Raw genomic sequence first — 26,128 nt, 5'->3', positions numbered from 1 at the left:
AATAATCCTGCTTAAATAAAATAGAAAATTATCATTAGCTCATGGTGGACAAAGTATATTAAATAAGTGTGCTTTCATTTTCCCTAGGAATAACGTGGTTAAGATCAACTTTGGATTCAGGAAGAACTGGGTTTGAATCTGGGCTCAGTCGTATACTAGTTGCATAAACTTGGGCAGTTTACTTTCCGTCTCTGAGCCTCTGTTTTTATTTCTCTAGAATGGGGAGAATAAGACCTTTCTCATAAGGTGTTTTGCTAAGGGTGAAATAAGAATATAAAGTACTCAGCACAGTGTATGTGTGCTCAAGAAGCTGTAGCTAAAAAAAAATAGAACGTTTACATCTATTTACACCTAAAAGGGTCAGGAACTTGGACCAAAAAACCACAATTCTACTGTGACTCTATTAACCATTATAAAACATAAAGGGAAAACTGCTTGGAATACACACCCCTAGTGTGGGAGAAAGAGGAAGGTCTGTAGCCTAGTTTCACTTTGTAATGGCCAATAACTGATTTTCAGAAGCCCTTTGGCAGTTTTGATTTTCCCAGGGACAGGTAAACAACAGGTGGGGCATATCAAAGACACACTGCCATTGCTCAGAAGGGCATTGCCAGTGACAAGGCCAGCAAACAAGTGACTAACCATGAAGCAAATGCAGTTGCCTCTCTGCAGGAGCTACGACACCTCGCAACACCCTGATGAGATGAGACTCATGCTTAAGTCAAAGCACACACCTGTGCACATTCATTTCCTGGGCACCGAATCACTGCTGATAGCCCCTGAGAACAAGCTTCAAATACTTTTCAAAAACTATGCAAAGAGCAACCAGACTTTCCTTTCTCAGAAATCTCAGATCTCCTTCTTTTCCACCCAGTTCTACTCTCATGAGCATCATCGCATTTACTGCTCCACTTCATTCCTCCTCGCCTGGGCACGGACCATTTCCCCGCACGCGTGGATATCCATTCTCCACCCTCACCTTAGTTCCTCGCCACTTTACTTCTGATCACCCATCCCTCCACTCCAGAACAGTAACACACAATCATAGCCGCCCCCAGAGCCTCATCATCATCCAGAAGTGCCCTCCCTTTCCGCAGGACTCCAGAAGTCCCCTCTTCAATTACAGATCTCGGTACTTTCCATCTCTCCACCTTAACTCTTGCTGAACCAGTTCTCTGACTTATCCTTCAACCTGTGCCTATCTTCCCGGTTGGTTTCACCCTCCACTCAGCCTGGAAATCATGCTCAGTCACTGCAGGTGGGATGCTGGGTGGCACTGTCTTCCCATGCCCACTTAACCTTCACCCTCACCGCTCTGCCAGTCCTCAGCCTTGGGGAACCCACCTGCGCCCCATGGCTCAACACTAATGTTGAAGTTGCTGGATCAACACACACATTCATGGTGGCCAGCTTCAGTGGGCCTAGGATCCTTTCACAGATTACTGTAGTCATCCCTACTGACTTGCTAGCCTGTGTTCTTTCTTTCTTTCCTTTTAGTTTTTTTTTTTAAGTTATTCATTTTTGGCTGCATTGGGTCTTCATTGCTGCACACGGGCTTTCTCTAGATGCGGCGAGCGGGTGCTACTCTTTGTTGTGGTGTGCAGGCTTCTCATTGCAGTGGCTTCTCTTTATGTGGAGTATGGGCTCTAGGCACATAGGCTTCAGTTGCTGTGGCTTGTGGGCTCAGTAGTTGTGGTTCGCAGGCTCTAGAGAGCAGGCTCAGTAGTTGGGGCGCACGGGCTTAGTTGCTCTGCGGCATGTGGGATCTTCCTGGACCAGGGATCGAACCCGTTTCCCCTGCAATGGCAGGTGGATTCTTTGCCACTGCGTCACCAGGGAAGTCCCTAGCCTGTGTTCTTTAGCACGTGTTCTGAACCCCTCCACTTTCCCTCGGACATCCAGCCCCATCTTTGCTTCACTCACCCAGTAGATGCCGTTACCACCAACTTCAGTGAAGGCAAACCCTTTCAGCTCCCTCAAGTCCACCTCAAAGTTTATCCTTTCTCATTTTTCTTCTCCCCCGGCTCAGGGAAGATATTTCTGACCCTTTCCAAGACTAACCCCTACACCTACTGGTAAAGTGAATATAAATAGTGTAATTAGCGTAGAAGAGGCGAATAGATTGATTACCTTTGTATGGAGCCGCACCAAGTTTCTGGTTCCTAAGACCAATGGGATTACTTCTATCCTTTAAGTGTTTTCAAAAGCCATATTGCAAACATATGGAGGCGTGCATTAGCCATTCTTGCATACTTTTTCAGTAAATAAGAAGTTTTGAGCTTCCAGCATCAAGTTCACGATCTAATGTTTTTATTAGACTGTATTTACAGTACATGCCCCCATCCCCGAAATTCGGGGGTTAAGGATGATCCTATTCTGCCATCTCCCTGGGGTCACATTCCAAGGGGTGTTCCACCTCTTATCTTTACTGTCTCCTGTTCTCTTTCCCTGTCCCCTTAGCCTACATGTCCACCGTATTCTTCATGAGGGCAAAGCATCTTGCTTTGATCTTACCTCCCCTCAAACTACCACCGTTTGTCTCTTCTGAACTTTGTTTAAAAAAGAAGGCTACACCCAGTCTGTTCCTTACTTCTCCCTTGCTTGTCCACCCACCGCCCTCTCGCCCTTATCTCTCAGTTGCCAAATCTAATATGTACTTTTCTGTTCGAATCTGTCTTCATCTCTGCAGGCTTTGAGATGGTTACTCCACTCGTTCTCGGAGACATTCCTTCCTTTGTTACCACACTTTTCTCCTTCGGTTTTCTTACTGCCTCATTCCGCTGCTCTGCCTTTGGTTCTTCTGCAAATCCCCCAACCCTTGCTGGTCACTTAGATGTTGGGATTCCCAGGGGTCCGTCTTTCCTTTACACGTTTGTGTGGGTCCTCCTATCAAATCTCGGGGCTTCGGTGACTGTGTGGAGAGACCTGCGTCTCTCCCTGCAGCTGAGCCGCCCCTGCGCATGTGTCCCTGCTGCTCCCTCTGAGGCCCATCCAATCGGTCCCTCCCCTGGGCAACCCGTCTTGGAACTCACAACACCATCCTCTTGGCCCAACTCCTGACTCATCCTTGACTTTTATTTCTCCCTCTCCTCATGCACTTGGTGGGCAAAATCCTGTTCCCCCTGGTTCCACGATGGGCTCTGCCTCTCCCCCCATCTCTTATGCTCCCTGGCAGTGCCCCTCGTCTCTCTTCTAGGCCACTGTGGAAGCCTGCTAATTCTTCTCCTGCCGCCACTCACACTCCGCCAGCTGAACCGTCACACTGTCCCAAAGTTACACTGTCAGAACACAGGGCGGCCCATGCCACGCACCCCCACAAAGCCTTCAGTCGTTTCCCACCACGAAAATCCAGGCTCCTCAGTGTATGTGTTCAAAGCCCTTCAAAGGCCGGCTGACTGCTTTCCACGTTTCTAGTCTTACGTGCTACTCCATCTCCTGAGGACTCGACCTTTCCGTCCGGGCACACTCTGTGTGCTGTGAACACAGGGCCCCTGTTCACACCTCCTTGGTTTTTGTTTATGCTGTTCTCTCAGCTTGGTTTCCCTTTTTCTTTTCCCCCACTTAATAAAAAAATTCCTCCTCCTTCAAGACTGAGCAAACAGGCATTTTCTTTCCTCTCCTCACTCGACTGTAAACTTGAACACTATTCTTCCACAATACTTGGCTTATACCTCTATTAATTCATCACATCATTTATACGACCAGCTCCCTGGTCTGCAAATTCCTTCACGGCTGAGTCTGGGTCTTGCTTCCCACAGAGCCTAAGCCAGCTTTATCCGCCCCAGGTGCTTAGCACACCTTTGAATAATTCTCAGAACTGCCTTTATGTTCTACTAGTTCTCTAGAAATTCCCTTACAGTCTTTTCCTTACTTTTCTTCTTTCAAGCCACAAAAGGAACAACAACAAACCAAAAACTCTCCACCGAGTCTCCCTACATATGAATCGTTTCAGTACCAATGGCTGGTTCGGTTGATCCTTACGTAGCCTCTCAACTGTCTTAATCTGGAAGATGCACATTTGCTGCCGTCAGGCTGTCTTTCTGGGACTTGAATTCCTTTCAGTGTTACTGTTTGCGGCCCTCACGGTCTTACCTTAGCTGGAATCTTCGCCGCGTGATTCTCCAGGATCAGCCTCTTGAGGTGCAGAACCCACAGGCGTTTGTCTTGCTGCGACTTTGCCTACCGGGAGGAGATGTGGACAGTCACGCCACCCCGCTAGTCGCAAGACACAGACACTCCTAAGACCCTCGGACTGGATGGGACACACGCGAGGTGGCCAGAAAGTCCTGCAAAGGCCTCCAGCCGTGACGCACAAGGGCGGGGAGGCGAGGGGGTGCTGGTACCTGAACGGTGTGCTGCAGCTTGGGGTTCTGGTAGTGGAAGACGCTGAAGCTGAGGGGCTCCTTTGGGATCACTTCCACCAGCATGAGGTTGCCGCACTGGAGGGGCGGGCAGAGAGGGGGAGGCAGGCTCGCAAGAGGATGGAAGCAGCGCCCCAGTCCTCGCCCGGGACCTCTATTTGGACCTACCAGGATGTGAGCTTTGTACGTAAACGTGTCGTCTCTCTTCTTGGTGATGAGAAGCAGCTTGTCAAAGAGGAAGAGCGTCCGCTCATTCTTGGCCCGCTGGAGGCGGAAGGTCCCCTCGAGAACTAGCTCCCCGTAGCTGGTCAGGTCTGGCCCCTTCCAGTTGGTGAGCAAACTCTGTATCTCCTGAAACAGTGAACGTTCCCTGTGATTAAACAGGAGGTGGGAAGGCAAGACGGCGAGGACACAGGGGCCCATTTGTTGAGCCTCAAGAATGGTGTCTAAATACCTGCGACAGGGGCTAAGGGCCCTGCGTGGTGTCTGATGTGTCTGCATTTATGGCTGGTGTCACTTCAGGGTTAACAGAAATGAATCAAGTTGTTAACTGACGAGTTGCCAATTACTTCTTTCCATCCCTCCATAATCCCTCTACTAAGGCAGTGGAACTGTCTTTCACAAGCCAGGTAAGGAGGCTGCTGGTGTGTGGCCTTCTCAGCTGTCCTTCTCATGATGTGCTCACCCACATTCTCTGGACGAACACCCCCAGAGCTACTGACCTGAAAAACCTCTTTCCAGAAATCGAACTCATACCACAAATAAGTAACGCAAAATGAAAGCCTGAGGAAAATCACACAAGATACATCTCAGAAATTTCCTGATGTTAATCCCCATTCATCTGGGGAAAGGAAATGAATGTTTCTTCGCCACTGTGTTTTTAACGGAACTTCATAAATATCGATAGCATGACTTTGAAGTTTCTTTAGGATTTACTGTACATCCCTATCAACGTTTCTAAAGGAAGCTGATGTTGTTATTTTGGAAAAATGAAAACATTCACAAACAGCACTTAATTGAGCAGCCCATAAAACCACCTAAAACTTCATTGGTTGAAGATAGAAATGGAGGTAAGTCTGAGCCAGAGTCTGATTTAGTGGTGTCTTCAGACTGCTAGACAGACTCTTAGCTATGAAAAACCAGTCAGTTAGCCATTTCTGAATATCTAACACACATTATGTCTGACGTTATGCCACAAAACACTTGAATGATGAAGCATAAAACCTTTCTTACTGCTACACAAAGCAGATACGGCCTGGAAGATTAGAATGTCATCTTCCTTTGGACTTCCCTGGTGGCGCAGCGGCTAAGAATCTGCTTGCCAGTGCAGGGGACACAGGTTCGAGCCCTGGTCCGGGAAGATCCCACATGCTGCAGGGCAACTAAGCCCGCACGCCACAACTACTGAGCCTGCGCTCCAGAGCCCGCGAGACACAACTACTGAGCCCATGTGCCACGACTACTGAAGCTCACGTGCCTAGAGCCTGTGCTCCGCAACAAGAGAAGCCACCACAATGAGAAGCCCGCGCACCGCAACGAAGAGTAGTCCCTGCTCGCCGCAACTAAAGCCCGTGTGCAGCAACGAAGACCCAACGTGGCCAAAAATAAAGGAATAAAAAAAATAAAAAGAATGTCATCTTCCTTTGATTTTTGATAGTCAATTGCGTCATACCACACTCTGGCTGCCTATAGATGAAACCTAGAGTTTTTTTTTTTTTTGGCTGCATTGGGTCTTCACTGCTGTGCACAGGCTTTCTCTAGTTGCGGCGAGCGGGGGTTACTCTTCATTGTGGTGTGCGGGCTTCTCATTGTGGTGGCTTCTCTTGTTACGGAACATGGGCTCTAGGCGCGCGGGCTTCAGTAGTTGTGGCACGTGGGCTTAGTTGCTCCACGGCATGTGGGATCTTCCCAGACCAGGGCTGGAACCCGTGTCCCCCTGCATAGGCAGGTGGATTCCTAACCACTGTACCACCACGGAAGTCCCGAAACCTTGCGTTTTGTTCAGAGGTATGGCCTGAAGAGCGTAGCTCTTTTCGCTCCTGAGTCAGATGTAGGTGCTCTGCATAGCATGGAGTCACCCTGAGCTTTGCTTTTATTCCAGGGGCAACAAGGAGCTTAGGACTAGCCTCTGGGCCCACGTGACCTTTTGTTTTTAAATAATGCATCTTTTGAGATGCCCAGGACATGATTGCTGACTTAGCATCTATCCAAAGTTCCCAGGAATTTAGGGCTCAAAATGTTGACAATGGAAGGGATCTTAGTAAACGTGTATTATTTTAAAAGTGAGGAATCTAAAATGCAGTGGTGAGTCTCCTCCCCAGTGAAACTGTCAAGGACCTGGCTCCAGACTCAGCTCTCCTTCCTCTGAGTCCCCGTCCCATCACCACTTGTTTGCCACCTCATGATTTTGCATGAACTAGTGAGAGAGGAACAGAGGCTTAAAATCCCTTTAAACAGTTTGGAGGGCTTCCCTGGTGGCGCAGTTGTTAAGAATCCGCCTGCCAATGCAGGGGACATGGGTTTGAGCCCTGGTCCAGGAGGATCCCACATGCTGCAGAGCAACTAAGCCCGTGTGCCTCAACTACTGAGCCTGCGCTCTAGAGCCCGTGAGCCACAACTACTGAAGCCCGCGTGCCTAGAGCGCGTGCTCCGCAACAAGAGAAGCCACCACAATGAGAAGCCTGCGCACCGCAAGGAAGAGTAGCCCCTGCTCTCTGCAACTAGAGAAAGCCCGCGCACAGCAACAAAGACCCAACACAGCCCAAAATAAATAAATTTATATATATATTAAAAAAAAGCAGTTTGGAGAGAGTTGCTTTCAACAAGAATTGCTTATTGGTAATTAATATAAAATAAGGCCTTGGGAGACTCAAATTTTTAATTTGGGTCGCGGAAGGGGCTATGAGCAAACTATTAGTTTGAACGTTACAATGTACCTTTCTCTTTAATAGCCAGTAAATAATGATCAGTATTATCGATGTCCTGATCTTTTCTCAAGGAGATCTATGATGAAGGCCATGAATGACGTGCAACACTGAACAGCCTTAATATCTGATTTGGGAAATGATAAGTCATAGGGCCGCAGCCCCACCAGGTACTGCCACCCTGAGGCCTCACCTGTAACCGGACGGCGTGTTCATGCTTCCGCTTCATGTCGTTGATGTGCCAGGCTACTCGCTGCATCGTGTCTATAGCATCAAGCACCACATCGTAGCCTTCTGTGTCCTTGTCAAGGTGATTTTCTATTTCCTTTAAAAAAAAACCCAAAACACCCAACCCTAGTTATTTTCAAAATTTTTTTCTTATATACTCAATGAAACAAAAGGCACTTCTGTGATTAGTTTCTCATTTTATTTTTGCTTATTTACACACTATCATCTTTCCTTAAGATTCTGAGATAACTACCAGAAATACCTACAACAAAATGGTAAAATACGAATAAGAATGGAGCTAGGAAAAATAGAAGTCGATGAGAATTGCATAAGGAGGAATTTGACAAGGAGGATGAAACAAAACAAGTATACAGGCCATTAAGTCTCACAGAGATATTAGAGTGATTATAATAGATAAGAGAGTTGATATTATAGTTGGAGATTTCTGAACTTCCTGTTGGCCAGTGTAGTTCTCAGTAATATGGTTCTCACTCTTACTACATAGGAAACATTTTTTTTTTTTTTCTCCCAGAGGAAGCAAAACTAACACACAGGGCTTAATATGTAATGGCCTCAAAACAAAGCAAAACAAAAACCAATGAATATTATATTAAAAAAATACCTATACAGCAAGACATTTTCATGTAGTCAAGGCTTGAAAGCCTTTAAAGCCTTTCACTAGTTCATGAAATTCACTAAAGATAATCCTTCAGAGTGCTGAGAGATATCTAATGGTTCAAGTATTCACTCTCTGATGGTCAGAAGGATGTAACACCAGCACTTTTCTGAGCCCTGGAGTTCCATAATCCCAGGGAGGTGAGAAGGGGACACGATTATAATCTAATTCTTCTAAGTACATAAGACACATGTCCCTAGACTCCTGTGAGTTTAAGGATAGGGACTGTTGCATAGTTCCTTTAGTCCTTTATGTTCTCAACAGTGCCCACCAGAGATCTGGGTGGTAAATAAATGCTTATTTAATTGAAGCTGTATCGTCTTCAAAGAGCAACAATAAGTTTTAAGTATCTAAATTCCAATGTAAGTATCTAAAAGAGTAAGAAGATATTAGTCAATTAGACTGTTCCTATGACACTTATCATGCAGAGATGTTAAGCTCAAGGGTGGAGGTTGAATCTAATGGTATAAATTATGAAGATTAGTTCCCTTGTTTTTTAGTCACACTTTGTTTACTTTTACTGAATCCTTAAATTTTCCATCCAGCTAGAAACTGGAAAGGAATTTACATTTTATTTCTGCACTCAGACTCAGCTGTTAGAAAGGTCCTATGAAACTGTATCACTAAACTAACAACTCCCAGGTAAGTTTAAGATCAAGAGAAAACTTAAAAAAATAATTACGTCTTCTTTTAGTCTGAGAGGCAATCCTGTTCATCAATAGACAGACTCAGAAGTACAGAGTGTATTTCTGTGGGGATTTTCACAGGTGGCTACACAACTTTGAAGTGATGTGCATGATATAGAAGGAACACTCTAAACCAATTATAAAAGCAAAAATACTCCAGGCAATTAGTTTTAAATTAATCTAACCACTGTTCTTCCCTTTTATCTTCACTATCAGCTGTTATGAGCTGAATGTTTGTGCCCTCCACAAATTCATATGTTGAAATCCTAACCTCTAAGGTGCTGGTATTAGGAGGTAGGGCCTTTGGAGCTGGTTAGGCCATGAGGGTGGAGCCCTCGTGAATGGTGTTAGTGCCCTCATAAAAGAGAGCCCAGAGCACAGTCTTGCCTCTTTCCACCATGCGAGGAAATGAGGAGAAGAAGGCAGTGTGCAACCCAGAACTCAACCATGCTGGCCCCCGATCTTGGACTTCAGCCTCCAGAACTGTGAGAAATAAATGTTTGTTGTCTAAGCCACCCAGTCTATGGTATTTTGTTATAGCAGCGTGAACTAAGACACCAGCTTTTAATTTAGAGGGTAAGGGCTGTTCTTCCTAGCAGTTAACTTTTTGTAAGAATCTTGACTTGTTATATCTGACATGCTTATATAACGGAGGTCCGAGACTTTTCTTTTGATTGACTTACTGTCTAGAAAGCCATAAACAGAGATTACTGGGACATACTAGTTTTAAATGCCATATTAGCAGAGTCCAGGAAAGATCTATCCTGGGAGAGCTATTCTTTTTTAAAGAATTATTTGGACACTGATTTAGTAAATTAATCCCACTAAATTTAAAGGTCATTAAAACCAATCGAACAGTTAAAGTAATATCCCTGATGTGGCTTCACAGGATGCAAGATTCTCCCAAGATGAGCCAGGCAGGCAAAAAGACAAAGCTGAGAAATTTCTGGTAAAGTTGGACCATAAAGAGTTCTTAAACTTTTAAATGTATATGAACTGAGCAATCTTGGAATGCCTATCCAAGTTAGAAACCTGGAATCATTTAAAAAGTGATACAAGTAAATTGCAGGCATGTTGATACACATAGGAGCTCTGGATTTAAATCTTTTTTAAAAAAGATTTTTAATGCAGTATTAAAAATAATAAAATAAAAATAATAGCTCATTTTTATTGACTGCCTGCGAGGCACCACGAACGTGGGAAATGTACAGGATTTGAACCCGGGCAGTCTTGCCCCAGAGCCCTGCTCCCAACCTCTCTGCTATCCTGTCTTTCTCAAGTTGCAAAGGCAATCAATCCTACTTATAGAATGAAATTACTTTCAAGAACACTATTTCCCGTTTTTATCAGCTTCCTTAGAAGATAAGAAATGAGAATGTATGAGAGCCATGTCTACTTTTGTTTCTAAGGTCTCCTTGAATTTTGTACAAATAATGGGAAATGATATAAAGAAAACAGACCCTGAAGTGATGGGAGGCCCAGCTCGAAGATCATTCATCACGCTGCTCATCTGTCTTCTCCCCTTTCAGCCCCTTCTCGTTGCCCCTACACAAGCCAATCTATGACAAACAGCTCTCCCTCCCAACTGCCTACTGAATCCGGGCTCATGGAAATAAAATAAAACCTAACAAAAAGATCTGTTGTTCATGAATGATAGCTCCCTGCCTGAAACTGTCACTCCTAAGCCCTATCACCATCAGAGCCAAAATGAATCTTTTGACTTGGCTGTTGTCAATGAGGTTGCAGGCCTAGAATATAAATATCTCTAATTCCTCAAAGCAGATTAGTCAGTTGTAAAGTATGAGTGTGGAAAATGTTTCCATATGTCCACAGCTTTTTCTGATTTTTTTTTCTCCTAAACTTAACATATACACACAAAATCCCCATCCCCTAGAAAGTCCTTCAAGCGCAGGCAGAAACTTACATGCAAAAGGAGATGATACTTGAGAATCCGCTGAACTGGTTTCAAGAGATAGGACCCCAGAGGCAGTGAGTGTTTCAAAGTTTCCTGACGTTCCCTGAAGAATTTGGCCAGCATCTTGTTCCTCATGCACTCTGTTAGCACAGCCACGGATCTGCAAGAAGAAGAAATATTTATTTTTTTATTTTTTATTTTTTTTGCGGTACGTGGGCCTCTCACTGCTGTGGCCTCTCCCGTTGCGGAGCACAGGCTCCGGACGCGCAGGCTCAGCGGCCATGGCTCACGGGCCCAGCCGCTCAGCGGCATGTGGGATCTTCCCGGACCGGGGCACGAACCCATGTCCCCTGCATCGGCAGGCGGACTCCCAACCACTGCGCCACCAGGGAAGCCCAAGAAGAAATATTTTAAAATCTAAATTGTAACGCTTGACACGAGCATTCAAGTTTTAAACGCTGGAGTGTGCTGATACCTTAAAACAGGTAAGAGCTAGAGAAGCTAGAATGCTTCTGGGCAGGTTAAGAAAAGGTGTCCCTCTGGGTGGGTGAATTAGAAAAAGACACTATAAGAAGGTAGTAAAACATGGACACATGGCATCTAAGCAGGAAGCTCCTTCCTCCAGGGAGATGCTGCCCCTGCCAGGACACAGGGCTTTGCAAAGGGGATTTAAATTGGACGTTAGCCCCTAATTATGTCCCATCTTGGCATCTTTGTGCAGTGCTCAAATACACATCTGTATTCAGTTTTCAAGTTAGATTGCAAAGAGTGGGCACCTTTGTACTAAACAAAAGGAGTGCCTTCTTCCCAGTAGATCCAGCCCCGTGCCGGACGTCTGCCACCCCCTCTGCCGGTTGCCTTTAAATAAATGCACAAAGTGCATGACATTATGTGCAGGTCTTTGGAGACCCCATCCCCCGAGGAACTTTCCTTTGAGAATCTCTGAACAGATCCTTCTTTCCACCGCCAAGTGACTCGCCTCATTCTAAATTCAGCTCTTGAAACAGTTGGATAACCTTGGTCCTTAAGGAGCGTGCCTTACAGAGCGTATTAGAAAAGTAGGTCAGAATTCTTCCTCCACCTCAGCTCCCCAATAAGTACGGCCCCCAAACATCCTAGACGGGTGGTTGAAACAATGCTCATATCTTATACATAAAGCAAGCTGGTGGGCTTGTATAGTTGCACATACACACGTAAATTAAAATCTTATGGTCTCATGACTTAGAAGGAAGCAGGTGGAAGTAATTTCAGCCCCTTTCTCCCCAACTCAGTAATATGTTTTCAGAATTAATTTAGAAAAACAGAGCCAAACAACAAAATAAAACTCCTTGGAAGGAAGTGACATGGATGGAAGTCTCCTAATTAAGCGATCAGAATCCCTTTCGTGCCTGATTGCTTGGAGAAATATCTGTTCAAATGGTTTTATTTTTCCCTTAAGATTTCAAAACTATTCTTCCTCATGTAACCTAGGGACTTTTCTAAGGTTCTTTAGAGTCAGAATCAGCTGCCCACTGGCCTTCTAACCATCTGAAGTTTTGAGTTCTTGCCCAAGGGTAAGACACCTGCAAGAAATCCTGAGCGCACTGAACTCCGGATTCAGGCCACGGGGAGACATCCAAGAACAATGACCTGAGCGGGTCTGTGCTCCTCCCTGGGGACAAGAGGGAGGGCTTGTGCCTCTTCCCAGCAAAGTCACTGGGGCATGACTGGTATGAAGAAAGACATCTGTCAAGGTGTGCAGGCGACATTTAATATCACCAGCCTGGATCCGAAGGGGAAAGACGCGTTGTCAGATGGGCTGAAGCACCTGGCGCTCATGGGCTTGTGAAGACGGGGGAGGGAAATCTCGGGCCTCAGAGAGCAACTTGATGGGAGGCAAGGGGACAGGAAGAAATCTTTTTCTATGGATATGGAAACCACACAACTGGGCAAGAACCGGATGTGCCCGCTTCACTGAGAGGGCCCGGGGAGCAGTTCCCTGCTAACACGTTTCTTTCCTTCTTCGAAGTCAGACCCAAGGTAAAAAACACTTCCTCCTGGAAACTGTCCTGATTTCTCCTCGCTGGGACTTACTCCTCCTTTATCTCATGCATCTTTAGCTTCTATTACATATGACTGAGTTGGTACTACATTGACTTGTATTCATTGATTTGATCTTTCCTAACGGCTGTTCCACTATTGCATTTGGTTCAGTTCCGACTCTCAAAACAATATAAACTGCTAGAAGGCGAGGGATATTCGTTCCTATTTCCTGCCAGTGTACACCAAGCTTGGACTTGTGCCCTACGAAGGACAGGCTCTCAGAAATGTCCTGCACAAATGACTGTGCCTATCCCCTGACCCTGAAGCAGTGTAGTTTATAAAAGCTGCCTTCGTTCTGTGCCCTCTGTTCTTATTACTGTCAGAAAATTCTTCTTAACATAAACTTCCAAAATTGCACATTCAGAAGATATTTCTTCAAATGACATGTTTATAATGAAATTTACACAGACATAATCCTCCAAATAAGCCCCTCTAGCATCTTAGATCCTGATAATTGGGTCCAGAATTTTGTTGATTCTTCAGAGTTGGAATGTTTTTTCCTTTCCCACAGGAGGAAGTGTGGAGAAGTTGAGGGCTGATTCTTTGATTTCTCTGCATTAGGGTGTGGTGCAACGCTGGCTTTTAGCATAAGGACCATAGCTTTAGTTGGGGCATCCTATAATTTCCTGATATCTTCAGGAGAGAGGTGGAAACAACATTGCTTAAGTGAAACTGTGTAAACTGTGGGTAGGTCTACAGATAAGGATATGAATAAATGTACTAATCTGCATGTGGGGTGTTGTTTTGTTTTGTTTTTAGGGAAACCTGAGAAAAGCATGCTTGACCCCCAACCAAATAAATCACCATAGCATGATATCCTGACCAATATTTAGAGGAGGAGATGAAAATCCTCCAATGGAAAGTATTTTGCCATCAGTAAGCCTGAGCCTCTGCCTTCATGTCTTTTAATCCACACTGGCTTTCCAGGGCCGCCCCGGAGCAGGAATGACCCGCTTGTTCTTCCTGAACACAGTGACACAAGGGGCTCAGTCTACTGGCTTCTCTTCTAGGTGGACCCCACCACCCACTTTATCCTTAGGGACATGCCTCTACCAAGACTGGCTACAGATAAAATCCCCCGAGCTCTCTTCCCGGTCCATCCCTAACATAACAACTCAAGTCCTGCTAGTCACGTGGGCAAACAGACAGTAGAAAGGTATGGGGTGAGGGGAATCACAAAGCTTCAGAAAATTTACAAGGATGTGGTAGCATGAGGTTTGAGGCTGGACCAACTTTGGTTCAAATCCCAGCCAGATTTGGTCACTTATCAGCTATGTGACCCTTGTAAAATCAATAAACCTGTTGGAGGCTCAATGATTTCATCCACGCAGTGGGGATGGGGCAGGGATGATGAGGAGGTAGCACTTGCTGAGGACCTATCAGGGGCCAGGCACTGTGCTGTCAGTGTGTTCTCTGCTTTTCTTTAATCCCTCAATATCTCTAGATTCCTGGGAAAACTAAATTCAACCACATTTTGTATTTACAGGATTGAGCGTAGTACCTAGAAATCAGTAAGTGCTCAATAAATGTCTTTTGCAGAAAAAAGACTTTCCTACAGTGTGAGCTGTGGTCTTAGGCCTGACTCCCTTACTGCAATGGTCACTATATTGGCCAGAGGCTGCTCCCTAAACGGTCCTCTTGCCAACACCCCCAGTGTGAGCAAAACTGAAGCAATGATCTGGGTGGGATGATGAGTCCTCTTTTCTCACATAAGCTTATCATGTTTCTTCCTTTCTCTGAACTCCATAAAACTTGTGCAGTTCCTAAAATTTATATGGCAAAAATAAAACATATTTTATCCCCAGCTAGATTATATAAACTCGCTAGCAGTGCATCCCATATTCTTTAAAACATGGCACATATACAAAAGGGTTAATAGATAAGACTTCTAGCCAAACACAATTGGTTTACTCAGTTTTCCACTGAGGGAAACCTAACAATCTTTTTGGTCTCCTTTAAGGTCTTTCACAATTTTTCCCTGTGCTGGCTCTGCTAGGGAGTCCCTAAGCCTGAATGCATCAGTATCTGGGTACCCTGTGGTCCGTTCTCAGCATGTTTGCAGTTTCCCCACAGTACTCAGCGCAGTGCCAGGCACATAACGCCTACCGACCACTTACACTGCACAGACTGACTTAAAACAATATGAAGATACTCCTGCACATTCACAAGGCGTACCTCGGATAGTTAGTGCAATACTGGGTGTAAATGTGGAACTCTTCACTCTGCAAGGAAACAAAAGAAATTTTATGGGCAAAAAAAGCAGAGACAACAACAATCGATCACAAAGAAAAGATATATCATTCATACCTTTAAATTTGTTCCTGTAACCACACTGGCCTGTCTCCTGAGCCCCTGTGGCAATCATCCACGCCTTTTTTTTTTTTGGGGGTACGCGGGCCTCTCACTGCTGTGGCCTCTCCCGTTGCGGAGCACAGGCTCCGGACGCCCAGGCTCAGTGGCCATGGCTCACGGGCCCAGCCGCTCCGCGGCATGTGGGATCTTCCCGGACCGGGGCACGAACCCGTGTGCCCTGCATCGGCAGGTGGACTCTCAACCACTGCGCCACCAGGGAAGCCCTCATCCGTGCCTTTTTATCTACCTTGGGTTATACCTAGAATCCATGTGCACTTGAACTCATCTGAGTTCATTAAACACTTACTGAGCATCCGCTGTTTAGCTGAATCTGAGGGCAAATAGGAAGAGGAAGACAGTAGGGTTTCTGCCCCCAGATGCTCATGGTCCTCTGGGGGATTTGCAGTGTGAGAGAGAAATATAGGTAGAAAATTTAAATATCACGTGGTCAGAACATGTTGGAGGCATGTGCAGGGCACAAGAGAGCCGCTGCACACTTTCAAGCCCTGTGTGTGCAGTTCTCTCTGCCCACTGTCTTTCCCACATTTTTCATCGGGTAGCTACCAGGCGCCACTTGACATTGAACTGAGGCTTTACTTCCTCTAAGGGGACTTTCTGAGTCCTTGGGCCGAGCCCACTGCTCCTACGTGGGACCTCACAACACCCAGTACCGGCCCATCTTGCAGCGTTTGCCGAACGATAAGGACATTTTCTGCATGTCTGTCTGTCTCCCACTCTACGCTGTGTTCCTGCGACAGGGGGCCCTCCTGTGTTCATCTGGCACATAATGTCTGTTGAACTACTGAATCCCCATCTCTCCTATGAAGGTGAAATTTTTTTCAGAGCAGGATACAAGTCTACTCACCTGTATGCGTCCAGCGTGGCAGCAATGCCTCAAATGCTTAAATATTTGGCTAACGAATGGGGGCTTCTTGCCTTTTGCTATGATCATATTCCAGGTTTCCTCATCAACAAACTCTAGACATAATATCATTTCACTTATACAAAAAAAAAAAAAAGGTCATGAAGAACCTAGGGGCAGGACAGGAATAAAGATGCAGACATAGAGAATGGACTTGAGGACACGGGGAGGGGAAAGGGTAAGCTGGGACGAAGTGAGAGAGTGGCATGGACATATATACACTACCAAACGTAAAATAGATAGCTAGCGGGAAGCAGCTTCACGGCACAGGGAGATCAGCTCGGTGCTTTGTGACCACCTAGAGGGGTGGGATAGGGAGGGTGGGAGGGAGACACAAGAGGGAGGGGATATGGGGATATATGTATACATATAGCTGATTCACTTCGTTATACAGCAGAAACTAACACACCATTGTAAAGCAATTATACTCCAATAAAGATGTTTAGGAAAAAAAAGTATATATCTTTAATAGGAGGGCTTTTAAAAAGAAGCATCACTGCAATGCTATTATCATATTTACATAATTCCACGGGAAGGACTGAGAGGTTGGGATTAGCAGATGCAAACTATTACATATAGGATAGATAAAGAAAAAGGTCCTGCTGTATCGCACAGGGAACTAAATATTCAATATCTTGTGTTAAACCATAATGGAAAAGAATATGAAAAGAACAGATATATGTATAACTGAGTCACTTTGCTGTACAGCAGAAATTAAACACAACATTACAAATCAACTATACTTCAATAAAATGTAAAATAAATAAATAACTCCATACTCTCATGAGGGTTTGTCATCAGTATTCCTATTTTCTTTTTTTAAATTATAGTTTGCTGTTTGCTTTGGAATCCAAATAACACCCACACACAGCCACTTGATATTGTTGATATCTCTTAAGTTCCTTCTAATCTATAAATTCCCCCTCTTATTTTCCCCTTGCAATTAAGTTGAAGAAAAACCAGATGGTTTGCCCTGCAGAGTCTCCCACAGTCTCAGTTTGCTATCACATCCCTATGGCTTCCTTTACTGTGTCCCCTGTCCTCCTCTTTGTGGTTTAGGAGAGGTTTGATCAGACTTAGGTTTCATAATTTGGCCCGAGTACATCATAGGTTAGACTACACTTAAATCGGGAGGCATATGATGTCTGGTTCTCTCTTTCTGTGATGTTAATAACCATTGGTGGGCTTCCCTGATGGTGCAGTGGTTAAGAGTCTGCCTGCCAATGCAGGGGACACGGGTTCGAGCCCTTGTCCGGGAGGATCCCACACGCTGCAGAGCAGCTAAGCCCGGGCGCCACAACTACTGAGCCTGCGCTTTAGAGCCCGCGAGCCACAACTACTGAGCCCACGCACCTAGAGCCCATACTCTGCAATGAGAAGCCACCACAATGAGAAGCCCGCGTGCCACAACGAAGAGTAGCCCCCGCTCGCCGCAACTAGAGAAAGCCTGCATGCAGCAACGAAGACCCAATGCAGCCAAAAATAAATAAATAAAATAAATTTATTTAAAAAAATAACCATTGGTAATTATTGCTTAGATCTGTTAATTCATGAGGGGTTACAACATGGTGATATTTCTAGTCTACTATTCTGTCTTCATTTATTAGCCAAAATCTTTCCAAAAAAGGAACTGCCTTAGACTGGTTACCCTGCAGTTTGTGGTTTGTATGGGAAAGGCAGGATAAATGCTTGATTCTTTTCCTTGATTTTCAAAATAATGCCTCGGTTCTCTAACATCCTGCAAAGGGCTTGGGTTTTTTTTTTTTTTTAATATCACTGTGATTTCATGAATATAAACATATTTCATGATTTTCAGTTGTTTTCAGTTAGTTATCTTTACTGATGCTCAAATGATCCCATCTTTGCCCAGTAGGAGCCTCTTCTTGAGTATTCGTGACCTACAGCCTCCAGCTGCTCCAGACTATCTTGTATATTTACTTCCCTACACTCATTCTTCGCAGAGCCCTGATTCCTTTAGGTAGGAAGTAGTATGTGGAAACCACAATCTGAGTTTTAGGGATGCTCTTGCTACTAGGTTAATTAGTATTCCTAGGCCTTTTCAGTGGACAAAGCTAGGAATATGGTGTTTTTGTAAAGCTAAAATACATACTTAGTTCATACTAATTCTTGTAATTCAGATTCAGGACTACAGTGTTTTTAATTAGCCTCATTCTTACTCTGTATTTTCTTTCTCTTGCCAATTCCAGTTCTCAGTGACACAAATGTAAATATTCATTTGCTTTATCCCACAATATACACAATAATTCCAGAATAACAATACCAACACCATTATATATGATATCATTACTGAAAACAGTTAGGGATGCATTTGTTGTATTTTGTCCATAGCATATTTTTCAATTGATTGGAATTTCCTCTGTGTGGTCATGCCACAAACTGGATATGCAATTAGACTCATTGTTTCATTTTGCTTTCAATTAAAAAAAAATTTTTTAAATTTATTTTTAATTTAATTTTTTTAACATCTTTATTGGAGTATAATTGCTTTACAATGGTGTGTTAGTTTCTGCTTTATAACAAAGTGAGTCAGTTATACATATACATATGTTCCCATATCTCTTCCCTCTTGCGACTCCCTCCCTCCCTCCCTATCCCACCCCTCTAGGTGGTCACAAAATACCCAGCTGATCTCCCTGTGCTTTGAAGACTGTTTTAAACTTTAACTTTGGTTTATAACTATGTAAAATAGATATATGGTTTCAAAGTCAACTCTCCAAGGAAATGTACATTTAAAGATGTCTGGCTTCTAATCTTTCCCATTCTAGACTATTCCCTCCCTTCCCCATCAGGAACCAATTTTTAATCTTACAGTTTATCCTTAAAAATTTTTTTTAAACATACACATTTACATATAGGTATAACCTCCCCTATTTCTGAATAAATAAAAACAAGCTATGCCTGTGATTCTCAAACTTGAGTATTAGAATTACCTCGAGGGCTTATTAAAACACAGATTACTGGGTTGCACGCCTAGAGTTTCTGCTTTAGTAGGTTTGGGTGGGGCCCGAGAATCTGCTTTCTAACAAGCTCCTGTATGATGCTGCTGCTGCTGGCCCAGAGACCACACTCTGAGAACAGCAGTGCTATACTCCTCACCCCATCCCCTTTCTAGTAGTATACAGAGATATTCTTGACTTGCTTTTACTGCTTTGTACTATTCTATTACGTGGATATACCATAGTTTATTCAACCAGTTTTTTGTTTTGTGGACATTTGGGTTCCTTCCATATATTACATAGTTCTATACATATATTTATATATGCATATGTACCTATACTTATATAAAATATTTATTTCTATATACCGTATAGATTTATAAATTGTAACAATCAGTACTACAAAGCATAGCATCACCTTTGTTGAGTTTCTGTCACTATATCTTTGGAATAGATTTCTGGAAGTAGGATTGCTAGAATAAAGGGTGAATTCACATGTAATTTGGCTAGATATAGCCAAATTCTCCTCCGCAGGGTCTATTTTGTTTTCCCACAATTACAGGAGTGTCTGTTTCCCCACGGCCTTGCCAACCTAGTAGGCTGCCAACATTTTAAGCATAGTATTTAAAAAAAAATCTAAATTAATTGCCAAATTCAAAAAGTTAGAAGATAAAAATATCTTGATTTCTGGCTTCTCTTGAAAAAGTATTAGACCCACTGGCCCTGGGCCTACAGTTTCAGGTAACATTTCTGTCCCTGAGACAGGAGTACCTCGATGGCTCTGGCGTCCACCTGGGCCCATTCATGCACCGTGTTCACCTGTTCAGCTCCTGAAGGCACTGGAGTGTCCCGCCCGGCTCCAGCGATAAGAAGGGCAAAGTGATTTGCCCAAGGTCTTCTAGGAAATGAACACCAGGCTAGAGCCTTTCCCTGGGTTTGCTCACAGGCTTTCAGCTTCTTGCTCCTTTCCTGCCTCCTGCTGCCCTCAGCCTGGGATTGAACAATTATCAGGCTGATTTCCTCAAATTTAAGGACTCTTAGGATCATATGGAATACCAAACTTAAACACCATGGCCTCAATGAAAACATATTTAAATTACATCATCTATTTGACCTACACACACCTACCCTAATAAAGCCTCAAGGCTTCTGCACAGCTGAATTTCTGTGCATTTTGTGACATCATGGCTCTATTCCTACCTTAGACAGTTTTGATTTAAATCACTGACATGTTCTTAATACAGAAGCAAATGCATATTGGATCTTAGATTTATAAGCTCTGTGGACAATTCAAATAATGGCTTTACACAAAAGTCAATAACTCCTAGTTAGTTAATTCCCTAAACACCTATTTCTTAGGATATATGCACACAAGTCCTTTTCAGAAGTATTTAGGGAGAAAGAAGGCAATGACACACAAGAAATGATACAAAAATAGATATTTTCTTCTGGTTATTCAACTCTTTCAAGTTGCAATTAGAGATGATGTCAAAATGAGACATTTAATTATGAAAGAACCAAAACACGATAGTCACGGCTGGCCAATCGAACACACAGGGGATCTGAATGTTTATTGAATGAATAACCAGAGTATAGAAAACACACACACACACTCACTCATTGATTCCTGGGTACTATTCACAGGACACCATGAGAAAGGCTGACTATGTCCATAGCATAGGGGTAAGGTGACACTGACTTGAACGCACTCCAATCACACCAATATCTGATACCAGCACTTTCTTGAGGATCATTTCAGCAAGTGGTGGTGGTGCCTGGCACTGAAGAGAGAAAGGCTCCAGTGGGGAGGGGGCCGCGCATCAGGGGAGAGGAAGAGGATAAGGGGAGGCTGGGTCTCTGAAGACGAACTTCGTCTCCCTCCTAAATTCCTCCCAGGGTCAGCCTGGCTGACAGTCATGATAAGGGATGGAAATGAGGGTGGAGGTGAAGGCAGGAGACCAAGGAAACCTGTTCCAGGTGTTTCCAGAGTCCTAAGAGCGGAGAAACACTGAGCTGGGAGAGAGCTCCATCTGCCTGGTAAGGACTTTTCCCATCCCTCGCGAGAATGGCTTCAACAACAACAGCTCCTGTTGCTCTTCTATGGGCAGCAGCAGGTAAGAAGTCCTGCATTCTCCTCCTGCTGTCGCCTCTCCATACCACAAAAGCAAGGTCAGAGATGACTCTCTGTGGAAGCCCCAGTGACTCAGATAAAAGCAGGTGGCAGCCGCCAGCTCTACCTCTTTCATTAACGGCCTCTCAATTAAAGCGATTTTCCATTCCTCCCCAGAGGGGAGCAGCTGGCTGTGTGTCAGAAGTGTAACATCTTCCAAATTTCAGGGTGCTGAGTAAGAAGCAGGCTGTGCCAGGCCCCACACTCCCTCGCGATTCCCGGCTCGCACACCAGAGCGTGGAGCGCTATAATCAGTCTTCTAATTAAACTTGGCAATATCACAATGAGAAATCAGATTTGGGAGCTGGCAACCTGGCACATCAACAAACTTTTATGTGAATAATTAGGCCAGAGCTAAGCGTACGCCGTACCAGCTTTAATCAACGTGTGATTACAGTTACCAGTAAAAGCCCCAATGTTTCCAAAAGCTTCTATGTTGTTTATGTGCCATGGTGATTGTAACACAGCTTCTTTGATATACTCAGCGTATCTTTTTTTTTTTTTTTTTAGCGGTACGCGGGCCTCTCACTGTTGCGGCCTCTCTCGCTGCGGAGCACAGGCTCCGGACGCGCAAGCTCAGTGGCCATGGCTCACGGGCCCAGCCGCTCTGCGGCAGGTGGGATCTTCCCGGACCGGGGCACGAACCCGCGTCCGCTGCATCGGCAGGCGGACTCTCAACCACTACGCCACCAGGGAAGCCCCTCAGCGTATCTTTTTACCCATTTCTTCCTCTTTCGTTTTCCTTCTCTCTTCCAAATTCCCACCCTGCAGGAGAATTCACTCTAACACAGGCCGCTTGTGAAAAGAATTGTGTAAGCGTGTCGGCACAAACACTCGCACCCACAAAGTCAGGAGTGTTTTATACACAAGCCCATCCACTGCCTTTAAGGAACCACACTTGAGTAGAACCTAGAGTGTTATGTTTGGATTCAAAACCATTGGAGCATCAGAAATGACCCTGTGGAACCACCTCAGAGCCCAGTCAGGCTGGGAGGACATCTCCAAGTTCACACTGGACTCCAGGATTCTAAATGAGGTGCTAACTCTGGGCTACCCCAAAGCACAGTCATGAACTTTGCTTCAACCTTTGTACATTTGAAACCACAACTGCAAAAATCCCATGAAGTTCTACTGCAAAAACAATTTCTGCTAGAGGTTTTCTAAACAAAAGCTGTTGAATTTTTAAGAGGAACGTAAGATTCTATATACAGTAGGTAGTATGTCGGGAAAGTAATGTCGTCAAGCAGGGGTCCCCAATCCCTGGGCTGCCGGGCAGTACCAGTCCGTGGCCTGTTAGGAACCCGGCCGCACAGCAGGAGGCGAGCGGCGGGAGAGCGAGTGAAGCTTCAGCTGCCACTGCCCATCGCTCCCCATTGCTCGCATCACCGCCTGAGACATCCCCCCTCCAAACGCCGCAGAAAAACTGTCTTCCATGAAACGGGTTCCTGGTGCCAAAAAGGTTGGGGACCGCTATTGTAAAGGATTCCCTTGTAAGTTTCAGAATTCTCTCTCTTATCTGGGTACAGAATATAAACTGTCGTTTAAGATTTAAAATTCAAATCCTTTCCTTGTGTTTTTCTAAACCATCAGTGCAACTTAAGAAAAATGTAGGAAAATTAGAGTGCATTTTTAAGATGCAGGAGACTAATTCTGCTCTCTTTATCCCCCTAATGACTAGGCTACTGCCATAAATATATAAACACTATTTCTATTCTAACAGATTTTTGTAACTGGTCTAGTGGTATTGTGTATGTACTTATTTTTCTAACATTTCTCTAATCTGGACTCTCCCCTTCCCAAGCTTAAAGTTTTTCCTAGGAAAGATATGTAACATCATTTAGCTACTATACAAGTTCTAGGACAATTACTAAGTTATTAGCATTTCCTAACTTACTGGGAACTGTGTTTTGTATTTTTTTTTCCCTAGCTAGTGGGGAGAAAAAAACCCCTCAGAGTGAGAGAGATTAGTGGTGAACCTCAGCCAATCTGGAACACAATGGTCATTTTAACCTTAAAATGAAAACAATGTGTGGTCTGTCTCTGTCTTGGTTGGCTCAGAGAGATGAACCCTGCTTACCTTGGACACAAAGCATTCTGCTATGGCCACAGGATCATTTTCACAGTTTTCCAAGTCTTGCAGAAGTTCACTAATAAAAAAATAAAAGCCAGAATGTATTAGGTTGTGGTCTGAGAGTTGAGGACATTTAAAATAACTTAGAAGTTTAAACATTTATATGGCATTTACAAGGAATCATATTTAATTGGATAACTGAGGACCTCTTGTCATTATATCCAAGGCTTAGATAAGGGACTTGCCCAAGGTCGTGGTGGAACAGGGGTGTAAACACAGGTTTGACCTGTAACTCTCCCACCCAGAGATAAGCCCTACCTAACGGTTTCAGTCTTCTAGAAGTTTGTCAACATCTGTATGCATGCTCACACATACTCACTCATTCATCCAATAGCTTTCCAGGTACCAGATACTGTGCAAAGCACTAAGAACAAACACACCAGTGAGCCAAGTGAGATATGGTTCCTGGTCTCTTGGAGCTTGGAATCTACTGCAAGAGTCAGACCTTCAGTGAAAAATCACACTGACAAATATAACACTATACGTGGAGATACTGCTCTAAAGGAAAGATATGCCAGGGGAGGAAACCTCTTTCTTCAGATGAAAATCTATATTATTTTTAATGATTCATTATTTTAAGTAACTAACTGCATAATATTTCACCGTGTGAACGTAGCATCGTTAATTTAACTGATCTCCCATGGCTGGATACAATTCTAGAAATGGGATTGCTGGGTCATCGGGCGTTCTCAGTTTAAATGTTAACAGGTTTCCAAATTGCATGCCATATAACTTGGATTGATATGTAGTTTGATATGTTAAGTGTTTATTTTAATTAGCTGTGTATTACATATTTAATAAGAGGTTAAACAGTTCTACAGGAATTATGATAAAAATAGTTCTACACTTTCTTGCTTTTTGTTTCCCATTCTCGACTGCCACTCCCCAGAAACACTTTCAACTCCTGGCTGTTTCTGTTGTATGTACCCCTGTTTCCAAACACGCTGGTAATGCATTTTCATTCTTTTTGTTTTAGATATTTACTCCGTAATTTTCCCAGCTTCCTTTCCTCCCATCTTCTCAACAAGCTCTGTTATGAAATTTAATTAGATTAAAAGTCAGAGTTTACACTTTTTTAATATTTATTTTATTTATTTGGTTGCACTGGGTCTTGGTTGCAGCAGGCATGCTCCTTAGTTGAGGCCAGTGGGCTCCTTGGTTGTGGCATGTGAACTCCTGGTTGCGGCATGCATGGGGGATCTAGTTCCCTGACCAGGGATCGAACGTGGGCCCCCTGCATTGGGAGCGCGGAGTCTTAACCACTGTGCAACCAGGGAAGTCCCCAGAGTTTACACTTTAAAGACTATGTAAATATTATTCTCAGCTCAGCCTTGGTGCGTACCATAACTACATTTCCTTTCTTGTACAACCATGTTGTACACACAAATATGTCACCGGAAAAGGGAGGAGTATTTTAATAGCCTTTTAGGTGAGTGTGTATATCTTTCTTTGATAAGACACTGAAACTCAACAAATGGTAGTTTCTTAGAGGGTTGTTGGAGTCTGAAACCATTATATACTATATCCTGTGACATTAAAATCCATTGATGCATCTATCTTGTCCTCTGAAAGGAACTTTACCAGTGCATGATTTCAGAATAGTCCCGATTTCAAACATTCTTTCCTAATATTCCTATAAAAACATACCATCTGTAAGATTATTTTTGTTTTGTTTAAATATAGTTCTGATATTGGTATCAATATCTTTTATAGAAAGATGGGTGTGATTAAATTAAAGACAGTTGAAATCTAATCATTAGAATCTAAATACTGGATGAAGAGAAAAGATCAAAGAAAAAGAAGAGCCAAGGAAGCAACATATCTGGGCCAGTGTTTTCCGTCACTGGAGGATGGGGTGCCCTGGATATAGGTTTTGTATCCAGGTCTTTCAATATAAATCCTCTTTCTGAGCACAGAAGAATTTTGAGCAGAATCCGTCATGTTACTTCTCAAGGCTTAATAGAAATACTCCTTGACAATATTTAACTCCCTGTGTTCTCTATGTTACACTCATCAAGCTACCCTTTCAGCTTTAATTTCATCTCCAGATTGAATCTCCTGGTAGGAGGGAGTGTCTCAGGGGACCCACCCAGGCTCTAGTACGGCTCACCTATAAGTGAACGGCCTTCATTGCTCAACAACCCGAGCTGGGAGGAAGCCCAGATGCCTTCCAGTCCTACCCCTTAATTTTAAGGTGAGAAAACCATGACTCATAAAAGGGAGGTGGCTTACCTTAGGTCATACAGCTACTAATTAATGGCATAGCTGGGGTTAGTATCAGGGCTTTTGAATCCCAGTCCCACACTCTATGACAAACACATCTATTGAAAGATTTGTTTCCTGATTGACTCAAGAAAGCTGAGGGCTAGACTCTGCCTCACAGTGTCTTCAACCTCGTACCGCCTACCTGGAAGGCCTTGTGTGAATCATCTGGTCCGCTTTCCTTTACAACCCTTTTCTAAAATAATAGAAACAGCGAGGAGGAAGTAGTTGGATTTCTTTCAAGCTCTGTCATCAGAGCAATCATCCTGATACAGTTGGCCAACCACCCTGTTTGTTCTCCATTCAACATAGTAATTACTGAAAGCCTTGTGTGTCAGGCACTGCTATAGGCACTGAGGTGATGGGGTAAAGAACATGGACAAAGGCTCTGTCCTGTGGTGCTTATGTTCTGATCAGGAGCGATAAGTGTTAATAACTGAAGAAATAAACAACACAATATCA

The 26,128-nt window shown here is 44.0% G+C and overlaps 1 protein-coding gene across 5 annotated transcripts in view; it reads right to left on the bottom strand.

Annotated features, from left to right (window-relative positions):
• Nucleotides 1-26,128, bottom strand: part of PLEKHG1 (pleckstrin homology and RhoGEF domain containing G1) — a 223,313-nt gene that overhangs the window by 23,496 nt on the left and 173,689 nt on the right. For 4 of the 5 annotated variants that reach the window (XM_030853164.2, XM_060283667.2, XM_060283669.1 and 1 more), the window contains 7 exons: nt 23,351-23,420; nt 15,048-15,094; nt 10,800-10,950; nt 7,479-7,610; nt 4,530-4,712; nt 4,344-4,439; nt 4,093-4,179 (listed from right to left, as the gene is read on the bottom strand). In XM_030853164.2, the coding sequence (XP_030709024.2) occupies nt 4,093-4,179; nt 4,344-4,439; nt 4,530-4,712; nt 7,479-7,610; nt 10,800-10,950; nt 15,048-15,094; nt 23,351-23,420 (766 nt within the window). Of the gene's footprint in view, nt 1-4,092; nt 4,180-4,343; nt 4,440-4,529; nt 4,713-7,478; nt 7,611-10,799; nt 10,951-15,047; nt 15,095-16,089; nt 16,192-23,350; nt 23,421-26,128 lie in introns of those variants that run through there. The other variant, XM_060283668.1, reaches the window with a different exon arrangement.

This window comes from Globicephala melas, chromosome 14, assembly GCF_963455315.2.
Source record: "Globicephala melas chromosome 14, mGloMel1.2, whole genome shotgun sequence".
Classification (NCBI taxonomy): domain Eukaryota; kingdom Metazoa; phylum Chordata; class Mammalia; order Artiodactyla; family Delphinidae; genus Globicephala; species Globicephala melas.
The sequence above is the reverse complement of the archived record's forward strand: the minus strand, read 5'-3'. Positions and strand labels throughout refer to the sequence as shown.